This window comes from Anser anser (assembly GCF_964211835.1).
Source record: "Anser anser genome assembly, chromosome: 1".
Classification (NCBI taxonomy): Eukaryota; Metazoa; Chordata; class Aves; order Anseriformes; family Anatidae; genus Anser; species Anser anser.
In genome coordinates this window covers 13,858,203-13,881,757 of record NC_139720.1, presented here as the reverse complement: position 1 = coordinate 13,881,757, position 23,555 = coordinate 13,858,203, and the positions used below count along the sequence as shown (strand labels likewise).

The following is a 23,555-nucleotide window of genomic DNA, read 5'->3' as shown; positions in this document are numbered from 1 at the left end:
AAAAGCAGAAAATTCACACTTACGCCTTGAACAAGTCTATGAAATTGGCAACACATTTTGTCAATTATTTAGTGTAAATGGGACACAAAGACTGCGTAGAATAAGAAGTGATAAACATTGTTTATACAGTGGGAAAAATGCCATGCGAGAATGACTGTTATGACCTATATAGTAGAAGCTGAAGGAATTTTGTAATGTTAAATTCAAGGTTGCATGCCGTGGGCATAGTAAACTTTTCTGCTATGAAAATGTGCATGAAATACAGTGAAGGTGGTGAGTATGATATAAACTGAGAGGCCTTAACAGCATGAAATTCAAGGTCATATACTGAGGGTAAATAAACATTTCTTCTGAAGCGGAAGGATCATTTCGTAGAAATTCAAGGAAGAGGAGCAAGTTTTTATGCTATGGCATAATGGTTTCAGTATCAAGGAGTGATCTTAATCCAGGAAATTCTTTACTTCAGGCTGAAAGTAGAACGGTAGAGACATTGTGATAAACAAACATCTTAAAATTCTTAAGTGGGTATTAAAATAAAATAGTAATAATAATAAACAGTAAGCCTAAGCAATATCAGTTCTTAGAGGACAAATTATATGTAAGTAGTCAGTTGTTTTCTTCCTGTTGCTGTTATAATTTCACATTTAGTGAATATAGTGCTGTCACGTCGGGAACTTTCCAACGCATTTGTGTCTTGAAAGTTTGTTCAGGTTAGTAATCAGTGCTAAGTTCTGCTTGACTCCAGCTGAGGAAGTCCTCAGGTAAAGTGTTATCACTGAGGAAATGTGCAGAAATTAATTACAATTTATGAGGTGTGGTGTATACAACTATGGATGAAGACATACAGGGTGCAAGGTCCTGGAGAGTCAATACAAAATAATGAACAGAAATGCAAAAAATAACTAGTACAGGGGAAAAAAATCATCAAACAGGTATTCATAGAAAAAAAAAAGGGCTTGCAAAGTGGACTGGGTCTCTTACTGCATTTGCCCTTCACTGTCACATCTTACAGAGCCACCCAGGTAAGTGAGGAAGAGTTCTGTCTGTGGAGCAGCACCGAGCCCGTGGCTGGAATACCTGCCTGGGCTCTCTGAATGGCGACAACATTTGGACTGCATTCAGAAGACAGTTTAAAAAGAGTAGGAATAATTTAAGCTGAGAGAAAGATAAAATAAACAGCTGAAGCATAGAGTAACGAACACTTTAACTGCACACTTAGAGGCCATAAGCAGTTTGGCAGGGTGTAGGATAAGGCAAGAATGGTATGATATAGTTAAAAATCTTGGAATGCTACTAGCAGATGGAAAAGTTGACCAAAAAAAAAGTCTCAGAAAGGGATTTAGCATTTAAGACCTGATAAAACGTTGGGTCATACTACCTTCTACAGTCTCATCTGTTGTGATTTTTGCATACATTAAAAACCTTGCACAGAACATAATTCAGGATCAAAACCAAGTTCTTAAAATCTAAGTATTCAGAAAAATCTTGATTTAATTTTTATAAAAATCAATTTTGATCAATTGCTGGCTTAAATATGTATAATTATGATTTCTGTTGTTAACTTCCGCTTTATGAGCTTCTCTAACAGGGCTGGCATACTGAGCAGACCCTGGATATAATTTTGATTGAAATAATTTTGAGCAGCTTTTTTTTCTGCTCACGTAATTTGTAGTAGGGTCATTGAATTTAACTCCAGGAGACTAGTTCTGCAGTCATTTTGACTGAAATGTGTTTTCTAAATGGTATCTGGTTTTCAGACTGCCTTGTTGCATATCACTGGGTTTAACACATGCCCAAATTTGACCATGGGCAGCGGTGGGCCTTGAAAAAGTGCAGCAAGTTGCATTTGTGCTCTGAGAGCTACGTGATGAATAAATTTTAATAACTGTGAAAGAATATCATACTATTGTCTGAGTATGTTATAACTTAAATAATGGAAGCTGTTAATATCTTGGTGGGTTTGAGGTTCAGAATCATAAAACAGGTTAAAGCTGTGGTTTTCCGCAAGTACGCCAGACTCAAGAGTTGCAGTTAACGTTACATCAAGGTAATTGGAAATTACGGGCTGTGGAGATGAAAAATACCTCACAGATCATCTAGCTCGTCTCTGCTGGTTTGAGATTGTTCCTGCTAGTGTCTTTCGTTAGGATTTTGTTGTTTGAAGTACACCACTTGGTGATGTTTCAGTCACATCCCTGAGAAAACAGCTTCTTGCTAACAATCAGCATCGCTTGCTCTGCTTGGCTTTTTTTTTCCAGATGTCCCACACAATTTGTCCAGACTTGTTCCTGTGGTAGTCTGTCGTTACTTAACCAAACCAAACACCACACGTGTGTGCCCGTGTCCCTGGTGTGAACTCACTTGTGTTCTGCACCTCTGCGAATGGTTTCGGCGCGGCGCTGTGCAGGTGGGAAGAGCCCGGCCTTCCTCTGAGGGCAGCCCTCACTTCTGGACTTCTCCTTGCCCCCTCGCAGCAGCGTGCTGACAAAGCCTGCCTTTGTCTCTGCCAGGGGAATAGTGCAAGGCCCGTCTGTTAGCTCAGGCTGATAGGAAAAAAGCTGCCTTTAAGGATGGCTTGTGGGTTACTTTTTTTTTTTTTTTCTCAGAGGTCTAAATGCCTGTATTTGACAGGGAATCTTCAGAAGCATTTGGAGGGGTCATTGACTGGCAGCAACTCTCAGCCATGCTTTATGATTATTCTCACCTTGCATCCAAGCTTTCAGCAGCAGATTTCTCACATAAATATATTTCAAAGAAAGCTCAGTCCTGGCTTATTTTAAAATGTATCATTGACACCTCTTCCTTCGTGTCTTTCAGTAATTTTTCTTTAGATCTTCTTGTTATTCTTGTAGAAAATTCCATTTACTCATTAGCTTCTGCTGGTGTTAAACCATTACCACATCCAACTTGAATTTTATGAATAGCTTCAGCATATTTCTTCCAACTGTAATTTCTTTTGTTCAGAAGATTCTCAATAAATATTCTCTTTTTTCTGTCCCCCACACAGTTCTTCTGGCTAGTTGCTCTTCAGTTCTTGCCAGATGTTTTCTTCTAGCTTTTGTGACAATAAAATGCAGCCACTGTATCCATGGTATTTATATTAAAAAAAAAAAAAAAGGCACTTCTTCCCTATGAAGAAAGGCTGAGAGACAGGCTGGGTCTGTTCAGCCTGGAGAAGAGAAGACTGAGAGGGGATCTCATCAATGTGTATAAATACCTGAAGTGTGGGAGACAGAGGGATTTGGCCAACCTCTTTTCAGTGGTTTGTGGGGACGGGACAAGGGGTAATGGCCACAAGATAGAGCACAGGAAGTTCCACACCAACATGCGAAAGAACTTCTTCACAGTGAGGGTGACGGAGCACTGGAACAGGCTGCCCAGGGAGGTTGTGGAGTCTCCTTCTCTGGAGATATTCAAGGCCTGTCTGGACGCCTACCTGGGCAACCTGCTCCAGGGAACCTGCTTTGGCAGGGGGGTTGGACCCGATGATCTCTGGAGGTCCCTTCCAACCCCTACAGTTCTGTGATTCTGTGAAAACTTATTTTTGCTAAGTGTAATTAGTTTGATACTGCATTCATGTTTTTTTCCAACTGTGCTGACATACCTTCATTTAGGAATAGACTACCTTTGAAGTTATGCAACACCTGAGCTTTTGAAGTGGTGACATTTTTCAGTCCTTACGTCAAAAGTGGCATTGGACATTAAGAGTTAACAGAGCGTGACATCTTATAGTGGCAGGGCTTTTTTATTTAGCTACAAATATGCTGTGTTAAACCCAGTTCATTCCACTTTACCAGGTGAGTGCCCTAACTAGGCAGAGAGACTGTTCATATAAAGGCAGTTTTGTGCAAAATAGCTCAGCTCCAGAAGCAGGTTCCCCATAGCTCTTTCCTTTCTTCCTCCACTGCCCCTGCCAGTTGCCAGATGTTCAGCTAAGAGGTGCTCAAATCCCTCGTGTTAGGAGGGAAGTGAACCTAGACGACATCCTAATTATGTGGCAAAGAAAATCATGTTTTCTTATGGTCAGGTCTAGAAAGGTAGCTTCAGCACAAAATGCTCAAGGAACTTAATTCCACGTCTAGCAAAACAGAATCTTTTCTTCTGACAAAAAAACTTACTGCAAAAAGTAGGTGTCACCCAATTCCCTGGCTGACCTGTCAGTGGGAGTGTTCTGCAGTATTCATATAAAGTAGGAAAAATTATAAGTCATTGCTTTGGGATGGCAGAACTCTTGCTGGTTTGGGTTTTTCTTGAACCTGCTGAAGAAGCTGTGCCAACAGAGCTCCAGGCTGCTGCCTGCTCAGCATGCAGGCTCTAGGATTTGTCATCCTGTGATCCTGCTTGTCTGCAGGTATAGGGTAGACATGGAGGATTTCTGAAATAAATGAGGAAAAAGTTGTTGTCTGCTGAGTAATTAACTCTAATGATCAACGACTTCATACGTAATATTGAGTCTTAAACATTAATGAAACTTCATCTCGAGTCTGACACCATTTCAGGTATATAGTGTCAGCCTTTAGTGAGGAGTTTTACACTGCTGACCTTATGTTGTATATAAGGCATTTGGTGATATCGGAAAAATATCAGTTATGATTTGTTGTTAAAGTGTTGTTCGAACATATGTAATTCAGCAGCAAGGTCACTTTTGCATCCCTCAATGTTGAGATGGGTCCAGCTCCAAGCTAGCTAGGTTTTGCTGTGCTCATCGGAAGCTTTGAGGAGCCTCGTGCAATTCCTTCCTTCACTGGTAATTTCAGAACATGGGGCCAGCAGCAAGTGTATATTGGAGAAGCGATTAGGCAGTAATGGTGCACTGGGGTGTAAAATAGCAACTGCAATAGCAGATTACTCCATAATGCTTCCTTACAAGTTGAATAAATATGTTGGATGAAGAATGTAGAAAAACGCTCTCAAAATCATGTTTTAAGAAAATAAACACCTTACAAATTTGAGGTTGATTACAATCCAGTGACAAGTTCAAAGTGATTTGATTTAATGAACTGGATTTTGAGTCATTTACCTATACTAAATTCAGTTTGCTTAAATGCTGTTGACACCAACAATTGCTAAGTCATCTGTATAGAGCTGACTTAAATAAATGGTATTTGTCCTTGTGAGCAGAGGGAGGCCAGTATTCCTTCACCAAGTTTCAAATGCTTTGCAGAATGATGACATCTGTATGATTGTCTAATGCCATGTAAAATAAAGTTAAGCACAGGCTGTTATAAAAATTACCTCATTCTAAGTGATCTTATTTTTACTGTTCTGCTCAAGGGGGTGTCTTTTCTTATATATCACGTCCTCGTGAGGAAAAAGTATTCCTGCCTCCTGCAAGTGCTGTCACAAACTTGAAGACAAAGTTCACTTTCAGCAAAAGAAGGGTTATTACTGAGGGTTTTTTTTAATTGAAAAGAACTTGCTGCTTTTTATAGCAGCATGCTTCCTTGAAGGTTTGAATTGACACACTATTTATATTTATTCTTCAGATATTCCTCACTATATTATTATCATATTTGCACAAATGTAGGTCATGGTTGGCTGGTTTTGTTTTTTAAAGTAGGGGCTATGGTCGGATACTGGTTCTTCATAGAATATAACCTTGTTGCATTGAATTATCAGTAGCGTTTGTAACAGAGGCCAGAGAAAAAAGAAATGTTTTCTGCTTTTACCTATTTCCTTTCCATGGGTGGAAGTAGGTTGGCAGTAGGTTGGCCGTAGAGTCACCACAGTAATCACTCCTAGCTGAGTCAGGACAGCCTGGTGGCACTCGGTGCTGGCATCCACTGCACTTCAGTGGTACCACACGCAGCCATCACTGGGAAGAAGGTGATGACAGTGAGAAATATGCTGGTGCATTGCTATACTTGTAGAATAATCAGCAGCTCTGTCATGATGCTGTTTTGTAGGCAAATCTCTGTCCTTTCAGGCACTGCATGTTTTAAGGACACCATCTTCATTCCTTTTCAACCTTCAAATTCCTTTCTTTTAGTTGGAGTAGTACTCTGCGTCTTTTCAAAATGTAGCATGAGCTGACACAAGGAAATCCAACTTCAAGTGTGAAAATTCAAGAGAAGGTCTCGAGATGAAAGAGAAACAGAGTGTGTCCTGACTGTCAGGCAGAGATTTGGAAGATGTTCAGCTCATGCCTGTTATCTATCCCCCCCAACACCTTTCTCGCTCTGATCACAACTCCAGGATAACTCTTGATATGAATGATAACGGGTTTAGCCTGTGTGCCTCACTGACACTGGTGGAAACGTAACAGCGAAGATGTACACACATTCCTGGGTTTGCTAGCTGCAGGACTAGGTGAAAATCAGTGAGCAGCTAGGGGTGATTTTCCACAAAAATACAGGGGTGTTGTAATTTGGGACGATGTGTTGATGACAAATAGGAAAAAAAAATTGCTCACTGCTATTCTTGTTAACAAAAATGACTGACGTTGCTAATTTTTCTTGTTCATAGATCACCTCTCTTGTGACTCTCCAGCTGCTGTCCATGGTTGGCAATAACGACCAGCTTGATGGACCCCGATACAAATGCACTGTATCACTGGACTTCATCAGAGCTATTGCCCGGTGAGCCTATTAGAAACCATTTGGGGTTATATGTGCTGATTTCAATGTGGCTTCAAAACCTGTATTTTCTCAGTCTTTATTTTGGCTGTATGCAGACCAGAATGGAAATCTGTGGATGTTTTTTAAGAACAAGTAAATGAGTCTTCACTGTAAGAAATGTTGAACTTAGGTTTACTCCAATACTGTTTTGAAAAAAATAATATATCTTACCGTGACAGAGGTAGGTCAAGGAACTGCTTGAGTATGTTACAGTAACAAACTGTCTGTGTACTTAATAGAAGTCAGGGACTTCATGTGAAAATACTGCTCTAAAATGGCAGTCCATTTCCTTACCAAAAGGCACGTTATGATATTGGAATCCAAACTGATATTTAGTTCTTAGTAGTGTTTGTGGTACAGGTGATGTAAAAACTGGATAGGTTATGAGAAGTCTTTCACATAGTTTGTCTTATGCGATCTGTAGTTGATACAAACTAATTCAAAAAAAACAGTGTAGGTACCTCAAAAGTATCAATTACCTGTTCATCCCAAGCCTTCAGTCTGGGAGTCCGAGAGCAGTTCCAGCTACATCAGGAGAGATGGTGATAAATTACAGAAACACATGCAATACATAGGCAACAATCAGAACTGTCTCATTTATGCCAAATCTGAACAGCATTACTTCACGCACGCTGCTGCAGCCAGCTTATTAGCAGATCTTGGATAAAGAGCATGTGGCTAGAGCAGAGCCGAGAAATGACATGTGGCAAAAAGGAGAAACATTGTACAGGCCAGCTCTCCTCTGTAATGTGGAGCTTCAGAGGAATCTGCGTTTCAGACTGTTTCCAGTATCCTCGCTGCACAAGTCGCTCTCCTGAGCTGTTAAATATCCCCTCGCCCAGTCAGTAAGCGGCACAGACATGCGAATTTCAATTTGGACAGGCCACAGAGTGAAACTTCATCGGGCTCAGGCCTGGCTGGACCGTACCACCACCATCTCCAGGGCTTTGCTGTGTCAGCTTGCTATTCCCAGCAATAAAGTCACATGTGAATGATGCCTTGTAAAGTCTCCCACTGGTACCAAGTACATCAGACCATCTGTTTAGCAACATGGATCACTGTGTACGGATATCCCCGTGCTCTTGCCTCTGCTCTAACTCTTACCATGAGTACGGAGACCAGTTCATAAACTCTGTACTGGCTATGAAGTTCCTTGAATTAAGACACTTGACATGATGGCCCTTTGCCTACAATTTCAACATCCTTCGAAGTTTGTGGACTCTGTTAAAATTGCCAGAAGGTAGAGGTGGACAGAAAACAGGACCAAAACTTGTGCTATGCAGCTCACGCTTACCAGAGAAAGTTTTTAGAGCTGTCCCTTCAAACCTCAGTGCACAGTGCAGTGCTTTGGCTTGCCTGCCTTTAGGTCAGATGTGCATACATATATCCCGTCTGACTTTTCCTATGCGTTGTGAAGAAGGCAATTTTTTTTTTCCCCACGTAGTTCGGAAGTGTTTATAGGCTGCACGGATTGGGCCATTTTATCTGACTTTTAAAAATTTACCTGTTTTTTTTCCTGTCCTCCCTTTTTTCTTCTTGTTTGTTTATTTGTTACAATTTTTTTTTCCAACCCACTGTCTGTCAAATCCTGAAGGACATAAATAAGATGCAAAATTTCATGAACCCATTATAAATGGGTTTCCCCCTTGTCTTACTTAGGCTGGCTAAAGGGTGAATGTATGATCACGGGCTAGCTGTGCTACAGCATTGCAGCAGCCTGTAGTTTTTAACCACAAATGAGAGGGGTTATATTTACTGCAGAGAAGGAACTATTTTGGCATTTCAATCATGATACACTTCAAGTAAGCAGACCATCTCCTGATTCTTTAGTCTCCATTCTTGCAACAGTGCTAAAATACGGTTAGGCACCAAAATCCTCAGGTTTCTCAGTCTCACTGCCAGGTGAACTTACTACCGCAGGGCTGGAGAGTGCGAGGAGTAGGACAGGAAAACTCTTTCTCCCTCCCCTCCCCACCCCCATTCAAGCAGTTCAACTTGCTATTTCATTTTCCTTTATTTTTAAATAAAGAATGAAATCTGCATTTTTTTAAAGTATAAACCAGCTGTTTTTGGAAAAGAGTAGAAAACTTATGTCTTCCTGGTGGCTTTTAGTGTGGTAACCTCTGCCCATGCCCTGCCTTTCTGTTTATTACCACAGAACTTTCACATCTATCTCTGTTCAGCCTTTGCAGAGATATTTCCATACTTTTCACTATGTAGTTTTTTACTTTCGGTTAAGTTGGTTTCGGTGTTTCTTTTTTAGTAACTTTTAATTTCTGTTAAAAGGATTTCAGACCGAAGTTCCATAAATTTTCTCTAGCTGAAGTAGGGATCTCTTAATGTTTGTGGAACGTAATGGATCTTTTCATCTAGGGTCTAATAATGCTAGTTGTTATGGCAGAGCGATTGTGTTTCATTTAGTTGATAAGGTCAGTTTTTGTTAGTGTGGTTTTTGTTTCTGTGGAAAGCCTTATAACTAAAGCACTTTTCTCAAGTGACACGATGTAATATGAACCTAACAGTGGCTTTTAATTTCTTCTAATTTTGTCATTGGATTATTAGGTAGCCTCCAACACAGCATTTCTTGTTATGCATCATGGGGATTTCTGAACTTTTTCTCAATTCAACATGATGTTCTATAGAAACTTTTTGGAAAGTGGGTTACAGAAGGAGGCATGAACAGGGAATATTAAATGATTGCAGGCTAACAAATAAGACGTTCAGACAGTTAATCTCACTTAGCATTGTGAGCGGTTATTTTTGCATCATTAAATACTTTAAAAAAAAAAAAACTTTTAATTTTATACTTGTCATTATATGCAGTAATTTGTGCTATTTATTCAAACAGTAAATCCCGAAGTCTGAGTGTTAGATTGCATAGCAGAATGAGTTCGGAGACAAAAAAAAAAAAAATAATTATATGTTTTATTTTACTGCTGTTCATTCTGCCTGCCATTGAAGTACAAAAGTATACATTAAAATCTTCTATCTTATTGAGTGGCATTCTTGGATTCTTCAAATTTAGCTATGAACATGGGTCAACTAGTGTCAAGACTGAAAGAACGCAGACTGCAAATGAGTACAGATGAGGGAGTTACGTAGTACGCGCTAAAACAGGTGGTTTGGAAGATGAACAAAACATTTAATAACATAAAAGATTGCAGTTTTGTATCACCAACTGGAATATCGTATTTACCATATGAAAATATATCAACTTTTGATGTATTTTTTTTTACTGCTTAATGTTTGGAATAAGAAACTTTTGATTGTTGCTAGAAATCAGCTTTATTTTTTTCAAATCTTACAAAGTTGAATCAGAAGATAGGAACTGTAAGTTAAATGCAATCAAGAATGAGTTTTTAACTTTCTTTGGGGGATATTTCTTGATTTTTGTTGTGCAGAATGTCCCACGTGTTGTCTCCAAACAGGTTAAAGTCTTAGCACTGTTAGGATGATTGCTCTAATATGCTATGTCTTTGTTTATAGGACCGTGAACTTCGACATAATAAAGTACTTGTACGATTTCTTGTGAAAACAAGCTTCACAGCCATATGGACACTGTGACAATGACTAAGGCAAGCTGTGTTCATCTCTCTACTTAGCTGGCCAGAAAGAAGAGTATTTTGGCTCTTTTGGATTTGTCCAAACAGGTGCTGGCCCAGCATGGAATCTGATGAAAATACTCTGATTGGTCTGGGTAGATCTGATCAGAGGACTATTTACCAGGGACCCTGGAGTATTTGGAAGCAATGTGTTAATTATAAACAGCAGGGTTTGAGCACAATCTGTTCTACTCTTAATGATGTTATCTTAACACTGAAATTGCCTGAAACCCATTTACTTAGGACTGCGTTTTGCTCTATGAACTCTCCCCAGTGCTTTGAACATGGCAGCAGCCCTTGTTTGTATGCCCAGTCTTTTCACTTCCTCTCCACAGGAATCTTTGCAATTGCCTGCCAAAGCAGCTTTTCCTGAGGCCACCATTTTAGGAGAGTGGAGTAGCAAAATATAATAAATATAAGAACATCTTTAAAATCAAGCTGGTATAAATCCTTCTTTCTGTTCAGTCATATGTATGCAGATTGTCACACTGTTATATGGAGATCATGATAGGAAACTCCTAATTAATCATCATACTGTACTTTTTTTGGATCATTCATAAATGTTAACTGTGAATCTATTTTTATGACACTTTCTTTTAAAAAAAATTCTTGATTCCTGAAATTCTAACCTGATGTTGAACTTGAAAAGCTTTTTATTTCAATGTTTTTATTCCTTTCAAGCTCATCCGTTTCTGTTGAGTGCAAATTATAATGCTGTTTTGAATGAACGTGATTTCAGATATGCACCGTGTGATATTTTTGTAACAATATCTGTCCTGCAGAGAAGTATGGCACAGCTGCCTTTTCCATCAGAAAGGGGGAGATTCAACAGGTGACAGAGTATTCCTGCAGCAGTTGCCCAAATGAGGCAGAATAGTTTTTGTAGCATAGAGCTTTGACTTTGGAAATGTATATTGGAATGCACTGCAACTGTATTTGTCTCCAGTTTACAAGCAGAGGAGTCCCAACCGCTGCTACCTTTGCAGGGTATTGAAATCACCTTGTGCACTAAAGGATTGTCTTCACAAATTGGAAGTTTTGTCACTCTTGAAAACTCGGGGTCCCACAGCCTGTTACTCAGATGATGTATTTCCGAATGCTGCCCTTTGTTTGACAGTACAAGAAAGTGCTATATCATATGTTGACTGTTAGGGATTTTTAAAATGAAAAATACACCTCTGATACTGGAGGTGGTCAAATACTCTGTGTATAGCTCCTTTATTTTCTCCCAATTGTGTTTGTGTAGCCAGGCTTCTGCTTCTGGATTCAGACCCAAATGAATGAGTTCCAGGTGAGTCTAAGTGACAAAAGCATCTTTCTGGCCAAGCTGTCGTCTTCCTTTTCAGTAGACTCTGAAAGGGCAGAAATGAGTCATCTCCGTGATCCCTTTTCCTTCCGACCGCTGTGCTGCATCAAACCATGCACCTGTCCATGAGGTGGCAACATTTGTCGTGCTTGCTGAAATACTTGGATGCAAATACATGACCTGTTTCAAAATGTTTATTGCTTACTTTTGTTTTTTACTAATAAAAATGTACAGAAGGCATGCTTTGGACTAAACTTTACAGTTTCTTTCCCTTTTGGAGCTCATCAAGAGCTGAGCTCAGCACTTGTGCATCTCCTGTATGACTACTAAGGGCTAAAAATGGGAGAAGAAAGGAGGTTTGAGCTGTTATACGTTAAACTAATCTGTACAAAGCAACAGCAATACATCATAGCTTTTCCAGATACCTGGTCTAGATTAGAATCTGATATATGAAACACAATGGGATTTGCACTAACTTATGAAGTCCTACAACTCTTCAATCAAAAAAAAAAAATTAAAATTCTGCAGCTTAGCTTGTTTGAAACTTTCAACAGAGCTGGGCCAGGGCTGTACTGCTGGGGAGGGAGAATGCCAGCTTGTGAAGCTCCTGCTCAGTAGTAGTCAGCATGGCTGAAAAGTGTAGCAACTACCAAGCAGAGACTGTATGAAGCTCCTCTTTGGAAAGCTTTACTACCAAGAGCAAGTTTTGAATAATATCACACCAACCTAACCTGCATTAAAAATACACAAGCAGTTCCAGGTAGTTCCAGATATGCACATAAACAGAGTACACGAAGAGCACAGAAAACATCTTATGTGAGTATAAGGATGCACAATAAAATTTGGTCATCATAGAGACAGGCAATGCTTATATCTGATCTTTTATGAGGAAAGAAATGAGTAGGAATTTTACCAGTTGGATTAGTAACTGAAGTATTTCAGGAATGTTTTTAATTCTGTTTATGATGTGTATAGATGAGATGCAAGGTCAAAGATTTCAAACAAAAAAAAAAAGAACCAAAAACCAGTGGTCTTTTGCTCTAGGACAATAGCAAAATGACTCACTCTGTGTTGTATGATTAAATTAATTCCACAATCTTAGTTTTTTCAACAGTATGGATCCATGAGCACACGTAGTCTCTGGAAACAGTACTTAATGAAATGTGCTGTAGTACTTGTTTTAATGTTAAAATTCAACTAGTTATTAGAAATGAGCCCATAAGTATAGATAAGTGATGTTTCTTTTCACTGTTGTCATAGTTTATCATAGCTTTTCTAAAAAGAGATCAAGAACAGAACCAGTTCAAGACTTAATTTCTTACAGCTGCTAGGCAATATACATGAAGAAGACTGAGTATGCTGTATTTCAGAACTCGTGTTTAGTATATGCTGAACATTTGCAGATGTTTGAGTGTAGAACAAAACCAGTCATGTTAAGTTCTGGTTTGGGTTGTAGTTGGAAAGACGTACCTTTTGCATTGCAGCAACTGTGTTCAGTTGGTTGGTCCAACCTTTTCCTAACCCCATTAATCCCACACAGCACACCAGACTCTCAAAACTAGCAAGCCCCAGTTTTGGGGTACAGAGAAGACATGAAGTAAGGGTCTAAGAAAATAAGCATTGAGGAAACTTATTGCTGCAGATTTTTTCTTCCCACATAATTCCTTCTCCACTGGCCTGCTGATCGCTTCCACTATAAATCCAAAGGATGAGGCTACAGATCGCTGCGGAACATTATTAATTTGACCAAAATCAGGTTACCTGGAGAAGGAGCAGTTACCGAGGATCCATTGCACAGAACTGCTGTCCTTACATTGAACGCACTTCTGTGACCTTTTTGAAAAACTCCTCTCCGTGATATAAAACTTAAAGCTGAATCAGCAGTGTGAGAATGAGCAAGGTGACTGAGGTGTAGATGATGGATGTAGGCTATAACTATGCTGATGATAGATTGTGGGATTTATTCTGACAAACTCGAAATACTTCCATATATCCATATCAATGAGTTTATAAACTATTGCAGAGTGCCCTACTACATACCCTAGCAATATTCCATTTTGAGACCTCGCTTCTGTGGATGAAATTTAGGGCCCTAGGCTTCCTGCGGTCAGAATTTCACCCGTTCTACAGGTGGTGTTGAGAACTGTGCAAAAAAATGCAGAGCAGGAGAAATCTTCCATACTTCAGTGTAGGAGGATGTTTTTTAAACAATTTTTTAAAAATACCAGCTATTTTTTTCATAGTTTCTGCATAAAATATATATATATATACTATAATGCTTTAAAATTTATAAATATATTGTACTTGTCTTCAGTGGCTGATCTGAATGTCCACAGGAGCTGAGGCTTGTTCTTATACGGAGAAAGTAATGGGGAAAGAAATTCAGCTATCATAAAGTTGCAGAGAAATGAGTGCCCTTGAATAGCTCTGATTTCATCAACAGCTGCGTTTTCATACCTACAGCCTAGAGATTTTCTTTTTAAAAGAGGCTTGTAAGAGTACATCCGCATGTAGCACAAGAGGTGTTTTTTTTTTTTGACAGTGATTTACCTGACTCTGCTTTTCTCAGAACCTGCTGTTTCTACCATAATAATCCCTGTAGCTATTATCTGTAATTTTTTGGGAGTTAAAAGAAGTACAGCAGTTACTTGAGCATTTTCTAACTTCTGCTGTTGCTACACACCTTGATTTACCTATATGAAAATACATCCCTTTTTATCATGGGTTCAATTTTTCCAGCATCCAAGCGGCTTTGCCAAGGCCATTCAGGCGCTACCTGCTTCCCTCTTAACTGAAACAGACAGCTCTGCCAGGAAAATAGTGTGAAGGACAGGATTCCCAGCAGGGACGCAGGAGATATTACACGTCTGTGACCTGTAAGCAAAACACAGACAGTGGAGTATCCCAGGATTAGATATGCTCCTGCACCTCTGCTGGCACAGAGAGTGGGACGAATGAGGACCAGCAGGTTCTTAGGGGCTGCCTGGAGGTAGGCGTACTACACGTACTACATGCTGCAGTTTGCTTGGCAATTGGGAAAGAGAAGATTTACTCTATCCAGGAGGAAACATTACCTGAAGTGACAGTGACTTCTGGTATTGTCAACATCAGAACAGCATACCAAATGTCTATGTATTTGTAGATGTTGGAATGGCTCCACTGGAATATTTATTGGAAGATTAAAAACTGTTGTGTTTTTTTTGTTTGTTTTTGTTTTTTGGAACAAGCAGATTCATATAAGCTTTGTACATTCTGTTAGTGGTATACATGGATCAAGTTGGTTTACTTTCTGATTCTTTACTGTTGCGTTTGTTAAAACCATTAAAAAATGAAGGCTGAAAACGAGAAATAGCGTCTGCCAGCACAGTTGAAATTGCAAGTACAACCTTTATGAAGACAACCTGAAAACAATAGGTAGGGTTGTCTTTAAAAAGCAACAACCCGGTAGCAGTTTCTGCTGGAACAAGAAGTTGAACATCATTCTGCTTGCTATTTGACGCTGGCAATATGTCAGCCGCATGTTTGAGTACCCATGTATTTGTAAATACCTGGGTTTCACGTACCAAGAAGCTTAGAAGTAAAAGTAAGATCAAGATGGTTTGTTGAGCAGCCTGTGCCCTTTGGTGTTTCCGTGCTCTTTAAGTGAAGTCCATGAGTAAGGTGATCCTGGAGTAAGAACGTGCTGTACAAAGTATCATGGGAGGATGTAATGTTTGGAGTGCTGTCGTGAATTGTACTTAAAGTGCCTCCTCCTCTATAAATGGCTAATGATCCCTCTTCTCCCTCAAGCTGAGCAAGGAGGAGCTTTCTTCGACCTGAACAGAGGGACCCAGGGAAGAGTAGAACAAAGAAACGGGCAATCCAAAGCAGCAGAAAGCATCCCTAACTCTTCTTCCATTTGGTTCAAAACCTTCAATGAGCTAGCAAAGGTGTGCGTTGTTGGAGCACCCTATCACCCCATAGCGTCCCTTGTCCTGCCAGCACTGCTCTGGGTGCTCGTGGGATGTCGTCTGGCAGGCGTTCAGCTTCAGCAAGGTTTTTTTCCAAATCCGGGTTAAATATGTTGGGCCACAGAGGCTGTATAGCCAGTTGTCTTGTTTTGCGTGTTTGGTTTTCAGGTTTGTTTGATTATGATGAAATGCTGTTGAAAAGTGAAAGGCAATGACAGAGCCAGTGTAGCAGGAGGTGATTTTTCATAAGCCACACAGCAAAGGTGCACTTTGCCTAAATTCGTTCAGTACATGCGCTCTGTTTTCCTGGCACATGGAGATTTTCAGCAAAGCATGATTTTTAATACACACATATTTCCTTTCAGCATTTGATTCTTGCTTGCGAAAATATGTGCCGCTTGGTATTTCATATACCTCCAGAAATTTGAGTTCGGATGGAGGTGGTGGGAATAAAATAGGGCCAGTAGGGCTGGGAAATAGAGGTTTGCTAGCTGGCTTTTTTGATGTTCATGCATTGGGAGTTCAACAGCTGAGCACTTCTGCCTTCACGTAGGCAAGGAGGACTTTCACATCCTGGCAGCCAGAGAATAGTTGAAAGAAAGCTTAGCGAAGAGTAAGGTACGTAACCTCCCTCATTAAGGCGTCCTTGCCAGATGACAGAGCATACTGCTACAAAATTCAGCAAAAGATGGAAGTACCCAAGAGAGAGTGATGGAGAGAGAAGTTGCTTGCCAACTTCTTGCAGTGAGCAGCTCATCCCCCCTTGTGGGCTGCAGGCTCTGAAAGATGTGATGTGAACACAAACAACATCTACAGGAGGGTCAAACGATGTTCCTGCCACGCAGTTAGAGCAGTTCCTGAAGTGCAGGCGCCTGGAGGAATCCCCGTCCTGTCCTCGCAGCAAGATTTCCTATGCAGTGTTTTGTTATTCCCGAAGGGTGCAAACCATTAGGAACAACAAATATCTGGCAACCCTGCTGGAACTTCTGAGAGCAGCGTGATGTTAGGGTTGGGGAATTTCAGAGAAAAGGAGAGTAAGAGCCAAAGCCAAGCACAAAGTTTGTCTGCCAAAACAAACCTGTGGCTCCCGGAGAGGGCGGGAGCTGCTCCTTGCAGCGACGTGGGCTCTTCTGCCTGACTTAGCCCGGGCTGCTCGCACGTGTGCTCACCTGAAATGGCTTCTTCAGCGTCCCTCTTCGCTTCAGGCAAGCTAAATGTATTTGGAGCTATCATTAGAGGCACGGTGATGTGTCCTGAGCATGTTGTTTTCTAATGTCTTGGACGCCTTTAAGCAAAGGCTCACCCAATTTCAAGAGTGGGGTTTTGGGCTGAGTATAAGAGCAGTAAATATGATGCTTTTGCAAACAGTCACAGTGACTTTCTGAAAGGTTTCATCCGCAGCAATACCTCCATTGCTCACCATCCACATTTAAAATTAAAGGCTAGTTTTTGTGTCTTTGATTAAATTCTGTATGCATAACCTGGCTCTAGACTCAACTCTACTTTTCCTCTTTCCTCCTCCCCATCTAATCTCAATCCCTCCCCCAAAGCACGGAAGTGACAGGACTTTTCATTGAAACTATCACATTTTTTGCATCCACATCAAAAGATAAAATGCTAGCTTTAGTTTACACCCATACAATTAACCAAATGTTGCTAAAATTGCTTTGCCCTCAAAATGGAAAGTGTGCTAAGCTGACACACCCATTAGAGGAAAAATTGTGCTGAAATTGTTAACCTTTGGCAAAATTCTGCGTAGCTAACTGGAATTTTTATCGTGGAAAAAGTCAAATCATCTTTATTGTAGTTACTGATGCTCATGCCAGCTAAAACAGTGAGCAGCAAGTGTTTTAAACTGGCTGTTATCTTGTATCTAAGTGCTCTTGTGTACAGTTTTTCATGCACAATAAATACTTCTGGTGGCAGCCTTTTACTTTCTTCCGTGTGCCGCCTTCTTTGATAAATCAGACCCCTGAAGAGACTGAAGCCGATTCCTCTGGTTCAGTTGGGAAGTATTTACGGAAATAAATTACTCTCTTCACTAAAAAAATGGGGAAGTGGAGATTAGACATTTGAAACTCCTTTGCAGTGAGGTCTGTGACAAGCATATACCCTCCGCTGACTTGGGAGCCTTTGCGCTGGAAGAGATGAAAGTCCCGATTTCAGAAAGCTCCAGAAATACATGGCTGGTTTGTATTTTCCTCGTGTGGCACAACTTCATGAATCTTTGGTGCTGAAGGCAATTAAGTGTCTGAGTACGGACAGCTGTTTTCCATCAGTAGCTGTAGAGTAGCTCATCCATCAGCAAAGAGCACTATCGCTGCATATTCACGGCCAAAAAGATGGTGAGATACTGGAGGAAGTCGGGTGAGGCCGAGTTTGGTGTGCTATTTCCTTTGCAATATCCTTTTCTGGGAAAGAGGATGCTGATAGAGCACAGCGAGATCATGAATATCAAATGATACCCTTGGTAAGGCTGCTTGGCTTTCTTATCCGAGGCTGTGACCACAGGCTGGTCTCAGAGCTGTTGCAGTCTCCTTCAGGATATCGCCTTTGATGCTCTCCGAAATATCAAATCAGTCAGAGCAGAGGAAAAGGACACCTCTTCCTTTTCCATCACGGTGCTGCTGTGCTTTAGCTGAGAAGGACGAGAAGTCTGTGCCACAGAAGACGTGGCTGTATGGGTTCATGGGGATCCGGAATGGTTACACGGATCTACCTCTGTACACAACAGCTGAGCTCTTCATTCAGCTTGTTCAAATCACAGGAGAAAATCTGCCTTAACAGGGACTTGGATAATCCTTTTTACTGTTTGTCTAACAGCCCTTGCTCATTAAAAATGGGAATTTCTTTTTGCATGAAATGAGTAAGTCAGTGTAGGCTGCTTTGGGCTCCAACTTCGGCTGCTGAGAAAGTAATTCTTTTATTTTATTTTTAGTAGGTTAAGGAACATCATTTCTATGCTAACCTTTTCTCTTTTGAGCTCTTTTCTACAGATGCCTTCCAGAAATCTTTGGATGTTCGATATGTTACTATAGATATATAGTAAAATTCTGACAGTTTTCTTGCTGCTCAAAACCCGTGGTTCCCTGCAGAGACCTTTTCTTCACTGCAGCCTTATTGCCAAGTTGTCAGAGCATTAATTAAACTAGAAGAATAAGGCATTGCATGTCATTTCCTATACTGGATGCCTGCATGTCAGGGACATATCTCCATGGCAAGAACCTGTATATAAACAAAAAATAAGCTTGGCAACAATACAAAATCTCATGCAGGCTTTTAAGTGAAATATGTGGCAAAGGAAAATATGGAATTTAAAGTAAAGTATTTCTAGGGAAAAGGAAGAGTTTGCTGAATACTTATTTTCTCAAGCACAAATGTGATGATTTCATTTGGATGCTATGTGCATTCCAGTGTTATTTTTAATCTCCATATTTTAGATGTTTTAGATATTTATTGGCTCAAACCTTAAAAGGTTTCTCATTTTAAACCCCCTCATTCATTACAGGTAGACTGACTGTTCCTTAGTGGGATTACAGATTCTCTCTGCAAGCCCATAAAGTCACGTGGAATAAAACTTTATTCCAAATAAACTACTAATAATTTGCATATGCTTCATTTTGCTGCATGAATCAAAATGTCTTCGTTTCATGTATTATACATCACCTCTCAATTTTATGTACATTTACTCTGCCGTTTAGAAGCCAAAAAATACAGCACACGTGTTGATGCTTTCCCTGCAATAAAATGAATAGATGCTTAAACTGTAATTGCAATCTACTGCTTGCTAACACCGCCAGCAGAGCCACGACATTAGGGAAACGGGAGCATTTTTCATGTTTTGTCACGTTTTTGGGGATGGGTTCTTACAGTAGTGGACTTGGTGACTCTTCAAAAGCCAAACCTGATAATTCACAGCCAAGTTAATGTGAGTGCATATTTAAGAGATTAAGAGGAAAATGTGTTATGAGGACTGTAAGATGAAGAGGAATTTGGAGGATACATCCTCAAAACTCTCGTGTGCACACAGGGCTCTTCCCCATCTTCTTGCCACGTACAGCTCCTGGAAGCTACCTTGCAAAGACCCCGCAAAGGAGGAACTTTTAAACTGGTTGTACCCAGTCGTGCCACCGAGGCTTGGGACAAGAAGAGGACAGAGGCAGCACCCGTCATTTGCAGCTTTTGTCCCACCCGTGGGCAGAGCCCGTGAGTAACTGGAGCCATGTGGTGGCTCTCCCTGCGCAGGAACTCAGCCTCTGGCCCTCCTTTGGGTGCTGTTCCACGTGGCCAGGCACTGCTAAGAGGAGATTTGGGCCCCTGCGGTGTGCCAGCGTTGCTGCAGGCGGTCAGGTGCCAGGGCTGGGCTGCCAGGAGCTGCCTGTGGCAGCATATGCACCGCGCTCCCCTTCTCTCGCTGCCTTGCCCGCCTGTTGCCACTATTTCAGCTGCGTGTGCAGAAACACCGTGCGGGTGCCAGTCACAGAGTTACACTTCAGCAGAGCATCTTCACACCTCCCTTGCTGCCGATCCCGTACGAACCCTTCACCGACAGCTCTCGTGACGTCTGGCTCGCCGCTTGCCGTGCAGCCCATGCTAAGGCATCTGAGACAACGTCTGAGGCCGTACCTGGGAGCTGAGCGGTGATGAGACATACCCCAGGGCTTCACAATGATGCTGTGGGCTGCAGAGGCCGTATTCCAGCAAAGCTCCTGCCCAGGGGCCAGTGTCTCCGTGCACAGTGCAGAGGATTGCACGGGGACCTTGCCGTGCTCCTGCCCAGGGCCATCTCCTGTGACCACGGTGAGGCTCAGTGCCCTCCCCACCACCACCTCACCATCAGTCAAGCAATAGGATTCCTTCTCCTTTTTTTTTTTTTCTTTTTCTTAAAGGACTCTAAAAAATTAGTCTTTAAAAAATTCTGATGAATAGCATTAATCCCCTACGAGAGGAACACTCTAGATTGCTTAGCTGCAAACATCTTTTATTCATGAGCAGCATGCGCCATACATTCATTCCCTCACTCAAGGCTCAGGCATTATTTCAGGAAGAAGAAAGCACATCTTTAGCATTGTAGGCTTTTGAACAATCAAAAAATGTATAATGAAGCAGCAACACCTCTCAGAGGCAATAATCTACTGAAATATTATAAGCCTTTGTAGTCAGGGGGCATTTTAAAGCCTTAACTTGCAACCAACAGAACTTTGTTATTAAATGATTATTATAATTATTTTTTTTGTACACCTTCAGAGCTCTCTGTGATTCTCCTAAGGATGATAAAGTGCCTTCCTTCTGTTTTAGGTGCAGGAGATCTTTCTTCCTTCTCCCTGTGTGTATAGGGTGAATCCTAAATGATAAACTGCCAATTTATTTATTGTTGTTTTTTCTTTAAAACTGTATGTTTTTTATCTTGCAGTGCCCTTAACATTATTCTCCCCAGTGCTCCTTCTCCCTTTGTTTGCTGGGAGCCCCAAGGAGAAACATATGCTGAGTTTTTAAGTTGGCTGCAAAGTTATAACCTATTTCCCCTCTGAAGCCCATTTTGGAAAATACAGGTGAAAAAGAGAGCCTCAAGGGGGTGCAGAAGTTGGCCTCTTCCATTAATTTAACACCATTTCTTGGTGAAGAAATGAAGCAGCAGCACAGGTTAAAAGTCTGCAGAAAACCTTGCTGCTTCAGCCCGACTTCCTGGGGGCAGCTACTAAGCCTGTCTGACCATCGTACAAATTGGTTCGTTGTCGCTGGGATTTTAGATTTGATTCCTCGTTATAAGTTTTTAAAATGATGAGGATTAATAGCGCTTGAGGGGCAGCTCCAAAGACTTTGTCTGACTCCGGTGGTGCTGGAGGGGCCATAGATACACTGAAGGTTAATGATCTGAGAGCCCCCCTCTGCACCTTGATCCGCAGGAATGGAATTGACCTTTTCACGGCTTAATTAGGGATAAGTTTATAAAAGTATGTCTTCATATTTGACACCAATCTCCTTTGCATGCCCTGGTTTGGTTGGCCTGTGAGTAATACGGCCTCCTGTCAGCAAAAGGAGACAAGATATTTGTTCAAATGCTCATCGTCAGCAGCCCAGCAGAGATGGCTCCAGCTAAAACCCTAACTCTTACTTTTAAATGTAGTTTAACAGCTCTGTGTTCTTAAGGAGGCTTTTCTCTTCCAGCTACTATTGCTCCATCAAGGTAAGCCAGCCATCTTGTGCCCAACGAATGCAGTAGTCACTCTTGCTGGCGAAGGAACACAAGAAAAGGGCTCAGACAAGAGCCACCCTAATAAATACGCAGTGCCTGGGGAGTACCAGCTCTCCTGGGAACCCGCAGACTCAGCACTCCTGGTCCTCATGGGCTGCGCAAGGCTGGAGAGTGAAGCTACAGCTGAGCATCTCATAGCCCCCACCATTCCTCCACCAAGAAAGACCTCAACCCCACGAGGTTTGGAGAGTTATCTCCTCTTGCCAGTGGGCCCTGTCCCCTTGCCCTGTGCCGTGTGCTTCCACCGTTTTCTTTCCGTCACTTTCAGAGCTGGTCTCATGTGTCTGGGAGCCAAAAACTAACCCAGCCCAATATCTGGAGAGTTCTTTGCCTTCCTGAAAGCAAGAAGGGCTGGTGAGCACCATGGCTGACAGAAGGAGGAGAGAAGGTGTGCTCAGGTCTGCCTCCAAGCATGGGCAGGGGAGTGGGGTGAGTGGGAATGGAAGGGTATGCTTTGGTACCCACGAGCCATTAGATCCCAAAATCACATCCTAAATACACGTAGCCCCTGGTAGACTGACATTCCTTGCATTTGGCCAGTGCCACGGCTTCTAGACAGTGTCAGTAGATGGAAATGCTATTTTTAAAATAATGTTTAGAATGAATTATTCTCTTAGCCTTGCAAAGGAGGGACTGTCTGGTCAGGCTTGGGGTATCTTTTTTAAAGAGTTGTGGAGAAGCTTATGCTGTAACAAACAGTGCTATACATATGACATTGCTAAACAGTGAATGCCAATGTTATTAAACCTGTCCTTTTTGTGAGCGTTAAATTAATTGACAACATTTTTTTTAAATCACACTCTAATCTTTCGGAGAACAGAGCCTCTCCTCAGAGACGCTGTTCCAAGGAGAACCAGCCACCATACGAGCCATCCTCTTGATTTATAGCAGCAGCAGCATGAATTTCATATAACATGATAATATCCTATAAAGTCTCAGAGCTCTACACCGAGTCCTGCATAGATAACAGGTTGAGCAGTACACGAAGTCAGGATGCGATAATAATGTCTTTCCTTCAGCATGAAACGATGCTATTTGGGATGCCATGCTTCTTGGATGTGGGAGCAGTAATCCTATTATCAGTCATCAACAATAAACGACACCGCTGTAGATACCCGCTTACTGGAGGTGATGCACAGAAGCTATTAGGAAGCTGCCTAGCTGGCATGCTGAGCTTTCACCCGCTATTTCCTTGCAGATTTTCTCTGCAGATACCTGCCTATCTGCAGATATTTTTTATCACTGCAAATAAGAGGGACCCTTGCTTCGCCGTGGCTTTGTGGTTATCTCAAGGCACGGGTTGTACTTCAGTACTGATTTGTGGTGTCCCCCGCCAGGTCTCGGGGCCACCTCCCCCAGTGTGCTGGGCCCTGCTCCGAGACCCTCCAGACTTAGAAGAGCAGTCCAGTGTTGTAGAAATATTAACGCCTGTACCTATGGGGAGGGATGGCAAAGAACAGCAGCAAAAGCTGTCATAAATTACGAGACATCTCTAGAAAGGTAGACGTGTAACGCCTGACTGAAAGTGCCAAGCAAACAGATGAGTTTTCATCATCTACACACCTAACCCACCCTTTCTACTTATGGCATACTTTTTCATTACACTATGTTATTATACAACTAGTATGAAATATTTAGGGCTTTAAATTTACACAGTCATAAGACATGTCCCTGTGCAGTGCCTCTTACAATGCAAATACAGGAGCACTGTAATTACATACTTGCACAAAATTTTATCACTAGGGGTAATGTAATTTTATTCCTGCACATTGTTGGAAATTATTCCTATAATGAAAATATAGAAGGAATTTCTTTAAGTAGGTA

The 23,555-nt window shown here is 41.4% G+C and overlaps 1 protein-coding gene across 3 annotated transcripts in view; it reads left to right on the top strand.

Moving 5' to 3' along the window:
* The window catches only part of ORC5 (origin recognition complex subunit 5), a 71,531-nt gene extending 59,766 nt beyond the window's left edge, over positions 1 to 11,765 (top strand). For all 3 annotated transcript variants that reach the window (XM_083844180.1, XM_083844182.1, XM_083844181.1), the window contains 2 exons: positions 6,466 to 6,578; positions 10,104 to 11,765. In XM_083844180.1, coding sequence (XP_083700306.1) covers positions 6,466 to 6,578; positions 10,104 to 10,149 — 159 coding nt within the window. In that variant the 3' untranslated portion in view covers positions 10,150 to 11,765. The remainder of the gene's footprint in view (positions 1 to 6,465; positions 6,579 to 10,103) is intronic.
* The last annotated feature ends 11,790 nt before the right edge of the window (positions 11,766 to 23,555 follow it).